Raw genomic sequence first — 12,500 nt, forward strand, 5'->3', positions numbered from 1 at the left:
AAGCCCAAAAAAACAACAACTCTGAAGGAATAGGCTCTTAATGGGAACAGGAGGAACTCTGTCACGAAGAGTGTAGGTCCTAGAAATAAATTGCCTGATCCAATTGGCAATGGTGGAGCAGGAAGCCCTTTACAAGGGCCAACAGGCAGAACAAAAAGATTCAGGGGTTGATTTACTAAGGGCAAGCAGACTGTTCACTTTACAAGTGCAGTTACATTCTGCAAGGGTGCAAGTTGGTCATTAAATCTACTTTCTTTTGGTCTAAAGCTGAAAGAATGGAAGGCAAAAATAAAAAAAGGTGGTAGAGTTAGAGGGCCAGATTCACATAGAATTACGTTACGCTGCGGCGGCGTATCGTATCCCATTTACGTTACACCGCCGCAGGTTTACAGCGTAAGTGCCCGATTCCCAAAGCACTTATCTGTAAACTTGTGGCGGCGTAGCGTAAATCCACTCGGCGCAAGCCCGCCTAATTCAAATGGGGTGGGCACCATTTAAATTAGGCACGTTCCCGCGCCGAGCGTGCTGCGCATGTTCCGTCCGTAAAATTACCCGACGTGCATTGCGCTAAATGACGCCGCAAGGACGTCATTGGTTTCGACGTTAACGTAAATGGCGTCCAGCTCCATTCACGGACGAGTTACGCAAACGACGTGAAATTTAAAATTTTGACGCGGGAACGACGGCCATACTTAACATGGGTTACACCACCTAGAGGGCACCCTTAGTTTTACGCGACGCATCTCTACGGAAACAACGTAAATTTAGATCGACGGGCAAAGCGGACGTTCGTGAATCGGCGTAACTAGTCATTAGCATATTCTACGCCGACCGCAATGGAATCGCCACCTAGCGGCCGGCCTAGAATTGCAGCCTAAGATCCGACGGTGTAACACAGTTACACCTGTCGGATCTTAGAGCTATCTATGCGTAACTGATTCTATAAATCAGCCGCATAGATACGACAATCGTATCTCAGAGATACGACGGCGTATCAGGAGATACGCCGTCGTATCTATTTTGTGAATCTGGCCCAGAATTTCTATTTTGTACCCCGTTGAGATGAAAGCCTGGAGCCAGAAGTCTGGTATGTCTCGGATTTAGACTGGCGCAAATGTCAACAGACGTCCTCCCATTCCAAAGAGTGGGGATGCCCCTTCATTGTGAGGAGGGCTTTCGTGCAGAATTGGTGAATCTGGGAGTTCATGGCTTGTGACAAAGGGACGTGTTAAACCTTGGTTTGGAAGTTGATGTATATCTAAAATAAGGCTTACCTGTAGGTACTGGAAATATTTCCTAAACCTCTACGGTTTTAGGAGATATTCGCTATAAATCAGCGCATGCGCACTAAAGAAAGGGCACGATCTGTGCCGTTTCTATGGTGCCCATGCCGTGACCGTCGGCTCTCTTGCGCATTCGCGGGAGTGAAGTCATGCGACTCCGGCCAATAGCAGAGCCAGATTCCACGGCCCCTGAATGAAAAGCGATTAGAGAGGGGAGAGCGCGGACATTGCAGGCTTCTTCTGCAGGTAAGTGGCACATAATGGGCTAATAGGTGATGCATACTAGCCCATGATGCTTTTACTTTGCAGGGAGCAAAGAGGAAGTAAAACCCATCAGGGTTTAATTCCTCTTTAAAAGGGGTAAATATACATTGAGGATTGATTCAGTCCTCAAATTGCACAATCAATCTGTGTGTGGATTGGAAAAGTCTCTTGACTTAACCAGCTTTTTAAATGCCCATAATGCACAATGAAATCAACAGTCTTCGGGACTGGGCGTTCCTATTTGATTGAGTCTTCCGACGGTCGCATACATCGCGTCATTATAGCCGAAAGAAGCCGAACGTCGGAGCGGCTCTATACGGCGCCTGCGCACCGACGTTCGGCTACTTTCGGAAAATCGTGACGCGATGTATGCGACCGTCGGAAGCCTGTCAATCAAATAGGAACGCCCAGTCCCGCAGCCCATACCCAGAAGCGGCGGAGAAGATCGCTCTCTAAAAACGGTAAGTACGGCTTCGATTGTAAAAAAAAAAAAACACCCGATTCCCCTTGACAAAACGAGCCTCAATCTAATGTTAAAAAAAAAGGTTTTTGGGTGAACCTCCACTTTAAAGTATAAAAAAGCCACAAAAACAGCAAAAAATAAAAATAAAAAACACGACACTGTGGGAGCAGGGAAAAGGGTTAAGAAGTTTTGCACTATCCAGCACAGTAGTAATGAAAAAGCGCAAAACTGCATGAAACGCAGTGACCCCTTTTTTGCTGTTTTTGTGCTTTTTTATATACTGATAATAAAGTGAATGATTTATCAGTAGTTTTTTGGATGTTATTTGTTACTTCTGCAAATCATACAGACTGAAGGCCTCTAAACCTAGAAGTGCCTGGCCATGTCTTTCAGAAGTGTAGAATTGGGAAGCAAGACGGGATGGGAATTCATTTGCAAACATGCCCCCTCTTAAAGTGAAACTAAAGTCTCCTTTTTTCTTTAAAAATAATAAACATGTTTTACTTACCTATTCTGTGATATAGTTTTGCACACAGCAGCCCCGATCCTCCTCTTCGGTGCTTCTGGCCCCTCCCTCCTGCCCAGTGCCCCAACAGCTAGCTATGGGGACACCCGAGCTGAGCCACAGCTCCCTGTGCCCATTTAGACATGGAGCCGTGGTTTGGCCCCACCCCCTCTCTCTCTCTCCTAATTGGCTAACCGACTTTGATTGACAGCAGCAGCAGCCAATGACGCTGCTGCTGTGTCTCAGCAAATCAGGGGGGAGAGTCCCGGACAGCCGAGGCACTTGTGCACATTGCTGGATAGAAATGTGGCTCAGGTAAGTAAGTATTAGTGGGGCTGTTGCGCACAAAGTTTTTTTTCTTTCATTGTGTTTAAGAAGTTTTGCAATAAAGGCATATAAAGTAACAATACAGACATTAGCTTGTAATAAAGACCAACAAGGTCAATCAAGGAGGACATATACATGTAAGAAATATAGTCAGCCTTCTATGTTTGAAAAGAACTGTGTGTAAACTGTTCTATATAAAATCAATAAATGTACACAAGACATCTTTATAGAAAAAGTTGCAATATAATCTCATCGGTCCAGGTAAGGAAATAAGGGGGGGGGGGGGGGGGAGACTCCAGGGGAAGCGTTGGAAACTCCAGTCCCCCACAGCCCCCGCAGGCCACCCCAAGGGGATCACGCGGTGGCCCACATGGCTAGCTCGGATTCAACCCTCCAGCATCCAATCAAAATAAACATTTTTGTTAAGGCTAAACATATCCTTAACCCCTTAACGCCCGCCGCACGACTATTTACGTCCGCAAAATGGCACAGACAGGCAGATGGGCGTATATATACGTCCCTGCCTTCTAGCGGGTGGGGGGTCCGATCGGGACCCCCTCCGATGCGTGCGGCGGGCGGATTCCCTCGGGGAGCGATCCAGGACGACGGCGCGGCTATTCGTTTATAGCCGCTCCGTCGTGATCGCTCCCCGGAGCTGAAGAACGGGGAGAGCCGTATGTAAACACGGCTTCCCCGTCCTTAACTTTGGGGGCGTATCGTTTGAGTGATCCTTTTTATAAGGGAGACTCGATCGATGACGTCAGTCCTACAGCCACACCCCCCTACTGTTGTAAACACACACTAGGTGAAACATAACTCCTACAGCGCCCCCTGTGGTTAACTCCCAAACTGCAACTGTCATTTTCGCAATTTAAATGCATTTTTTGCTGTGAAAATGACAATGGTCCCAAAAATGTGTCAAAATTGTCCGCCATAATATCGCAGTCACGAAAAAAAATCGCTGATCGCCGCCATTAGTAGTAAAAAAAAATTAAATAAAAAAAAATGCAATAAAACTATCCCCTATTTGGTAAACGCTATAAATTTTGCGCAAACCAACCGATAAACGCTTATTGCGTTTTTTTTTACCAAAAATAGGTAGAAGAATACGTATCGGCCTAAACTGAGGGAAAAAAAAATTATATATGTTTTTGGGGGATATTTGTTATAGCAAAAAGTAAAAAATATTGCATTTTTTTCAAAATTGTCGCTCTATTTTTGTTTATAGCGCAAAAAATAAAAACCGCAGAGGTGATCAAATACCACCAAAAGAAAGCTCTATTTGTGGGGAAAAAAGGACGCCAATTTTGTTTGGGAGCCATGTCGCACGACCGCGCAATTGTCTGTTAAAGCGACGCAGTGCCGAATCGCAAAACCTGGCCTGGGCATTTAGCTGCCTAAAGGTCCGGGGCTTAAGTGGTTAAACGTTTGACTGTATTACCAAAATTATTGGCATGCTGGTGTTCATAAAAACTTTGCAGGTTTATGACTTTGTCAACGTTTTCCTTTTTCACAAATAATAGATGTTAATCTTCATTCTTGTTCAAACGGTCAAATAACTCTCCATCCCCCTGAAGCTAGTGCTTGGTACAAATGGCACAATTTCTCATCAATCGTGTTGCCAGCATGGAGCACTTTCTTTTTTGCATTCTGGTCATAATTACCTGGAGGCCCAGAGCAGATGGGGGCAGCTTTCTCAGAAGTTCAAAGGCAAGGAGTTTCACTTCCTCAAAGGTGTTACTGAAGCACTCTAGGAGAGCGTGCACATTGTTACCGCTGACCGACTGAGCGAACTCAAATACGCTCTGACAACAGCCTGTGAAAAGACATCATTAGTAGGAAAGAAATCTCACTAATACGTTTCTGCTTCACAAAACAAAGCTCGTTAAGCTTTACTGCTCCCAATAAAGGAGCACGGAGACCTGCACATGTGAATTACCAAGTGCAGATGTAGCCCTGGCTTCCATATACATTTAAAAGAAAAGCCGTATTAAATGCAGATGTTTTCGCTTCCGCACTTCAGATCATTGTTGTTACAGAGGAGATCCCAACACTTTGTGTCCCCCAAGAGTGAATGAGCCCAGATACAAAAACACACAGGTAAATATATTTAAAAAAAACAAAAAAAAAAACACCCTGCAAGACAAAGGCATAATGAGCTAGTATGCATAGCATACTAGCTCATCATGTAGTACTTACCTCCGATCGAAGCCCCCGCAGCCATCCACGTCTCCCCCTCCGGCCGCCAACATGTTGTCCCGCAGTGACTTCAGTGTATCGTGGCTCCGGCGTCGTGATTGGCTGGAGCCGCGATGACGACACTCCCACATAGTGGGATGACGACACTCCCACTCCCACATAGTACCATTGCTTCAATTGGCTTAAGTGTGCATGTGCCGCATGAAGTCGGCACATGCAAATACAGGGATATCTCCTAAACCATGCAGGTTTAAGAGATATCCTTGTTGGCTACAGGTAAACCTTTAAAGAGGGGGTTCACCGTAAAGACAATTTTCTAACATTACATTGAGCTCAGTCTCGACATTGACAGTATGTCGATTTTTTTTTTTGCCGTACATACCTCGTAAAGCTATTTTCTTAGCCGGCTTCCGGGCAGTGAATCCCGCGGGAGTGGGCATTCCTATGCAGCGGTTAGTAATTGACGTGACGACAAACACTACCCCCCCCCCCTCCGTCGCATAAGGAGCGTCACGAGTTGTCGAAAGAAGCCGAACATCGGTGCGCAGGCGCCGTATAGCGCCGACTCGACATTCGGCTTCTTTCGGCAATTCGTGACACTCCTTATGTGACGGGGTGGGTAGTGTTTTGTCATCACGTCAATCACTAACTGCTGCATAGAAACGCCCACTCCTGCGCGATTCACTACCCGGAAGCCGGCTAAGAAAATAGCTATACGAGGCATGTACGGCACAACAAAAAAAAAAAAGTTCTGCATACTGTCAATGTCGGTAGTGAATGAATGAATGAAAAACTTATAAAGCGCGGCACATGCGAACTGAATCGCTTCTGGGCGCTAGTAGTGAGCTGAATGTAATGTTAGAATTTTTTTTTAGGGTGAACCCCCGCTTTAAATAGGCTTACCTGTAGTATAAAGTTGTAAATGAGGGTTTAAAACTACTTTAAGAATCATACTTACCTAGGTGGATGCCGCATCAGTCCAAACTGCATCTGTCCCCTGCTGGCTCCAACACTGAGAACCAAGTGATCAAACACTGCCAATCGCTCGGTTCTCAGAGCTCCCTGAGCAGAGAGCTGGGTCAGTCACTGGTTCTCTGCTCTGTTCCCCCAGCCCCCCCCCCCCCCCGTGCTCACTGGAGTGCTGGGCTGTGGAGGGTGTGGGATCGGCTAGCTTAGGCTCTTAGCCGCAAGCCGAGATGCCGAGTAGGTTGCCGGTCCAGGCATGTGGGCAGACTGACTTCATTGTCGCGATCATGCCCGAGGCATGGACCGATTCTGTGACAGCAAACTTCAGCCCACTGTCTACTGAAAATGGGTAAAAGGAGTGCAAAACTAACTGCGTTCCTGTGATCCACAGAAGTACAGCCAAACTAGCTTACGGTGGAACATGCAACATGTTCCAAAAGGTGAACGTATCCTTCTGGTTGGGTTCATACTATTGCGAATTGGATGCGGGTTTACCGCAACCAATTCGCATAGCAGGAGATTGTGACCAGCTCTCTATGGAGCCAGTTGACACATTTCCACAGCAGCTCCATTGCGAATTGCACAGGAGCCCTGTGCATCTTTTGGTCCGTTTTAGGTTTGAATTCAGCCAAATACTCGGGCTGAAATCGGACCTGCAACGGTGAACAAGAATGCACCGGACTCCTGCTGTGAGCCGCATGCCAAGATAGTGTGAACCCAGCCTTAATTGAACAAGCTGAAATTAGAAGAGGATTGGCTACCATGTACAGCTGCACCAGATTTTTACCAGTTTTAGTAAATCAACCCCACTGTGTGTAGATAAAGAGCTTTTGTGACATGTAGTTCTGGGGGCATACCAATAATAACAGAAACAGAGCTGCAAGCTACTGCCTCTGCAAGAATTTTACAAACCTTGTAATGACATCACGGAGGAAAGGGGGTGGTGATTAAAAGCAGTTTTTCATTACAGAACAAGGGAAAAAATGCCAAGAGATACCCTTTAAGTCAGGGTTTGACAAAAATCGCAATTGCGACAATTAGCAACCTGCCGCCGGGTGAAGGAAGCTTAGGCCTGCAGAAGGCCGCAAAGCCGCGGCCTCAATTACCGGCCAGAGCGGCCCGACAAGATCACGTGGCGGGGGTGCACGGAGACACAGGATACCCCTGTGTCTCCGTGCGCCCCCACCGCGCGATCGCGTCGGGCCGCATCGGCCAGTAATTGAGGCCGCGGCTTTGCAGCCTTCTGCAGGCCTAAGCTTCCTTCTGTGATATGGCATCATCTTGTGGTGGATGTTGGCATAACAAGTAAACCAGCAATGGAGCTTCCCCAGTGTTTTCACTGCAATCTCCTTCCCTCCAATTAGAGCCCCCAAACATTATATATATTTTTTATTCTAAAACCCTAGAGAATAAAATGGCGATCGTTGCAATACTTTCTGTCACACCGTATTTGCGCAGCGATCTTACAAGCGCACTTTTTTGGGAAAAAATACATTTTTTTTTTATAAAAAAGAAATAAAACAGTAAAGTTAGCCCAATTTTTTTTTATATTTTGAAAGATAATGTTACGCCGAGTAAATTGGTACCCAACATGTCACACTTCAAATTTGTGTCCTCTCGTGGAATGGCGAAAAACGTTTACCCTTTAAAACCTCCATAGGCGACATTTAAACAATTCTACAGGTTGCATGTTTTGAGTTACAGAAGAGGTCTAGGACTATAAATTATTGCTCTCACTCTACTAATTGCGGCGATACCTCACATGTGTGGTTTGAACACCGTTTACATATACTGGCGCTACTCACGTATGCGTTCGCTTCTGCGCGCGAGCTCGGCAGGGCGGGCTGCGTTTTCTGTCTCCTAACTTTTTTTAGCTGGCTCCAAGATTCCAAGCAAATGTGTCAAACCCTGCTTTAAAGTGGAGGTTCACCCGAAAAGTTAATTTTTAACATTAGATTGATGCTCATTTTGTCAAGGGCAATCGGGTCGTTTTTTTTTAAATCGAAGCAGTACTTACCGTTTTAGAGAGCGATCTTCTCTGCCGCTTCCGGGTATGGGCTGCAGGACTGGGCGTTCCTATTTGATTGACAGGCTTCCGACAGGCTTCCGACGGTCGCATACATCGCGTCACGATTTTCCGAAAGTAGCCGAACGTCGGTGCGCAGGCGCCGTATAGAGCCGCACCGACGTTCGGCTTTTTTTAAGGTTACTGGGGCAGCGATGTATGTGACTGTCGGAAGCCTGTCAATCAAATAGGAACGCTCAGTCCTGAAGACCATACCCGGAAGCGGCGGAGAAGATCGCTCTCTAAAACGGTTAGTACGGCTTCGATTTAAAAAAAAACACCCGATTCCCCTTGACAAAATGAGCATCAATCTAATGTTAAAAAAAAAAAATTCGGGTGAACTCCCGCTTTAAGTCACCTTCCAAAATTATGCCAGTTAGTGTAAAATCTTTATATACAGCGTCTAATAAATTCATTTACATGGCAATTAAATTGATTTTGGAGGATAGAAATAAAAAAGAGCTGCTGCTTACTTTTTTTTTTTGGGGGGGGGGGGGGGGTGGGAGGCTGACATCTTGATTTTTGCTCCACAACCTGATATATGACTGTCATGGAACAAGTTGGCATCTAGTGAAATCTGAACTCTCATTGTCCATCCAGCTCAGCCGTTCACTAGACAGTGATAACCAGGATCATGGTAACAGCAGCACAGCCTTCACCTTTTAAGAACTAGTCATCAATGCCAATTGTTAGATTTCTATCCCCATAAATTCAATTTATACCAAAAAGGAAAACATTTTGGGGGGAGGGGATTCTGGCACAACTGCTCACCTTGAACATTAGGAAATGTCTCTGCAAGGGATCCTAAAATGGTCAAGGCTGAAAACCTCGTAGGATGTGATGATCCAGGAAAAAGAGACTCAAAAAGATAACTTGTTATAGATGACAGGAATTCCTGGAAAACAAGATAGACACAAATTTCCTCTGTCAGTACACTGGAGTGTGGGAAAGGACAGACAGATACTGATAGGCAGACAGCTAACAAGTTCCCAAACATCGCATATCACACCAGAACCTGACAACACTCATACACAACATTACATGCAAACCTCCTACCAACTGTACCCTTTGCTTCTCCACCATAGACAATGACCGATAAGAAGGTGGACTTGAGAAGAGTATACAACCAGCAGGCAGAACGAAAAACAAAATAACGAACAGATCTTCGCATTCACACAACCAATGCCGATGAAGGGATCACCCCCCGCTGCGCTATTGTATTCTGACAGCGGGGACTCCACCCTTCCCCGCTGTCGGAATACAATAGCGCAGCGGGGGGCGATCCCTTCATCGGCATTGGTTGTGTGAATGCGCTATTGCATTTTGCCCCCCGCTGCGCTATTGTATTCTAACAGCGGGGACTCCACCCTTCCCCATTAAGAATACACAGATCAGTGCTGCAGCCATTGGCTGCAAGCGCTTATCGAATTCTGGTTTTCCAGAATGACCACTTGATACAAGCCAATTGCTAGGCCGGCTTCTGCTGAACAGATAGGGGTACGCACATACCGAAATTGGTCCCATCCCTGCTAAAAAAAAAAAAAGGAAGATTTTCAGTTTGTGTATGCCGAGCCTTACATACACTATTGGGAATCACTTCTCAAATTACAAGTTTTATTGAGTAGTAAAAAGCAGTTAAAGCCAAACTCCAGGAAACTTAAAGGGGAACCTTCCCCATAACAACTTGATAAAGTTTAGCAAGGAACATACATTCCACATTAACACCTGTTAAAGCGGAGGTCCGCCAAAAAAAAAGAAATATTAAAAGTCAGCAGCTACAAATACTGCCAGTCCTGGGCGCCCGATATGTCGGGTCCCGAAGTAGATTTGTCCCTCGGCTTTTGGGTGTTGCCGCCACCATCTTCGGTAAGGGAATCGGGAAGTGAAGCTTTGCAGCTTCATTTCCTGGTTCCCTACTGCGCATGGTCCACACTGTCTTCTGGGACCTGTGCATCTCCCAGAAGACAGCAGGGGGGACGGAGTAGGCGCCGGACGTGGCGTAGGTCACCGCAGTGATCTATGCCCGGAAGTGGAAGCAAATACCAGGATTACACAGGTATCTGCTCCCTCCTCCCACCTAAAAAGGTCCAAATTGAAACTGGAGGGGGGGAGGATTCCAAAAAGCGGAAGTTCCATTTTTGGGTGGAACTCTGCTTCAAGGACCTCCTCACACAGATATACTGTGGCAGGACAGCCCTTCTGCGCGAAATCACGTACATGTACATGATTTCATGCACTGGGTCTGGGGAGCATGCGTGTAGCCGACGACACGCTCCCACTGTGACTGAACACAGCAGGAGCCAATCAGCGTGTCCAGAAGACGCAATGTCCACTGGGACCTACCGATCGTTCTCAGGAGAGGCAGAACGGTAGTCTGCCTATGTAAACAAGGCAGACCACTCTTCTGCGAGAGGGGAAGATAGAGATCGTGGCCCGGATTCAGATAGAGATACGACAGCGTATCTCTGAGTTCCGTCGGTCGGATCTATGCGGCTGATTCATAGAATCAGGTTCCGCATAGATCTCCCCAAGATCCGACAGGTGTAAGTGACTTACACCGTCGGATCTTAGGCTGCAATTCCAGGCCGGCCGCTAGGTGGCGTTTCGTTTTTCTCACGCAACGAATATGCAAATGAGGATTTCCGCCGATTCAGAAACGAACGCCCGCCGCTTTTTTTTTTACGTCGTTTGCGTTTGCCTTTTTACGGCGTGATCCCTGCTATATGCGGCGTATCCTATGTTAAGTATGGCCGTCGTTCCCGGGTTGAATTTTGAATTTTTTACGTCGTTTGCGCAAGTCGTTCGCGAATACGGATGGACAGAATTTAAGTTAACGTCGGAACCAATGACGTCCTAGCGACGTCATTTGGAGCAATGCACGCGGGGATATTTAGCGGACGGCGCATGCGCAGTTCGTTCGGCGCGGGGACGCGCCTGATTTAAATGTTATACACCCCCTAGCCGCGGAATTTTAATTCCGCCGGGGGATTTACGATCCGCCGGCACAACTTTAGAGGCAAGTGCTTTATGAATACAGCACTTGCCTCAAAAACTTGCGCCGGCGGATCGTAAATCAGATAGATTAGCGGATCTTTAGATCCGCGTAACCTATCTGAATCTAGCCCCTTGTGTTTTTGTTAAGCAGAATCACAGATCTCCATCTTCCTTCAAAGGAAACACCACACAGTTAGAAAGCTCTCCCTAGGAGCACACGTAACGCCTTTGATCGCCCCTGATGTTAACCCTTCTCTGTGAGTATCATAAGAGAGATCTGCTTTAAAGTGGCCCTACACTGCATCTGAGCACCACAAACCAAAAAGCAAACTCGCCCCTCCAGCCATGTCTCCATGCTTTAGTTTGCTTAGAAATCACTTTGATAAACAACCCCCTAGCATTTCTGGCCATCCTGAGTAAGGGCAAAAGATTCAGGTAGTATTTACTTCCTGAAATCCATCTGCCCTTAGCTCAGGCGTGCAGGCAGGAAGGTGTGCTTAACTGAGAACCCCCCTCCTCCTGAAGACGTCAGGGAGGTATGACGTAATTTGCCCAGGCCAGAAACCAGGAAGTAACTGAAGAAATGCAAAAAAAAAATAAAAAAAGTTTAAAACAAGCAAATATAACAAACCTTCCTATATATTTACTAATGCTAGAGCACAAGGGTTACAAATATTGAATGTTGATTGGGACAGTGAAGTTCCACTTTAAAAATATCCATACTTGGAGTTCGTCTTTAGACAGCTACATTGGATCCAGCTTGGACCAATGTAACTCTTAGGTAGATTCACAAAGAGTTAGGCCGGCTTATCTACAGATAAGCCGACCTAACTCTGAATCTAAGCCGACCTATGTTTAAGTGTATTCTCTAACAGAGATACACTTAAACATATCCAAGATAGGACAGCTTGCGCAGTCCTATCTTAGATTGCAATGTTCCGGCTTACCGCTAGATGGCGCTTACATTGCGGCCGGCCTAGATTATGTAAATGAGGGGATACGACGATTCACGAGCGTATGCCGGGCCTACACCGTCGCATTACGTAGTTTCCGTACGCGATAGGTGGAATAACTTTAGGCGACCTATGAGGTGGAATAACAATGTTAAGTATGGCCGCCGTTCCCGCCGCGAGGTTCGAATTTTTTACGTCGTTTGCGCAAGTCGTCTGCGAATCGGGATTTACGTCGTTTACGTACGCGTCGAAATCAATAGGCCCGTACGGCCTACTTAGCCGCAATGCGCACTGGGAAATGTAGTCGCCCGGCGCATGCGCAGTGTAAAAAACATCAAAAATCGTGAGGTCAAGCCTCATTTCAATACTACACGCCCCCCTCCCAGTCATTTGAATTAGGCGCGCTTACGCCCGCTCGTTTTAGGCTACGCCGCCGAAAATTTGAAGGCAAGTGGTTTGAGAATCACTTCTAACGTAAATA

The 12,500-nt window shown here is 46.4% G+C and overlaps 1 protein-coding gene across 3 annotated transcripts in view; it reads right to left on the reverse strand.

Moving 5' to 3' along the window:
* Positions 1-12,500, reverse strand: part of THADA (THADA armadillo repeat containing) — a 779,727-nt gene that overhangs the window by 722,779 nt on the left and 44,448 nt on the right. For all 3 annotated transcript variants that reach the window (XM_040351533.1, XM_040351532.1, XM_040351531.1), the window contains exons 15-16: positions 8,844-8,967; positions 4,507-4,658 (exon numbers count right to left, since the gene is read on the reverse strand). In XM_040351533.1, coding sequence (XP_040207467.1) covers positions 4,507-4,658; positions 8,844-8,967 — 276 coding nt within the window. The remainder of the gene's footprint in view (positions 1-4,506; positions 4,659-8,843; positions 8,968-12,500) is intronic.

This window comes from Rana temporaria, chromosome 4 (assembly GCF_905171775.1).
Source record: "Rana temporaria chromosome 4, aRanTem1.1, whole genome shotgun sequence".
NCBI classification, from domain to species: domain Eukaryota; kingdom Metazoa; phylum Chordata; class Amphibia; order Anura; family Ranidae; genus Rana; species Rana temporaria.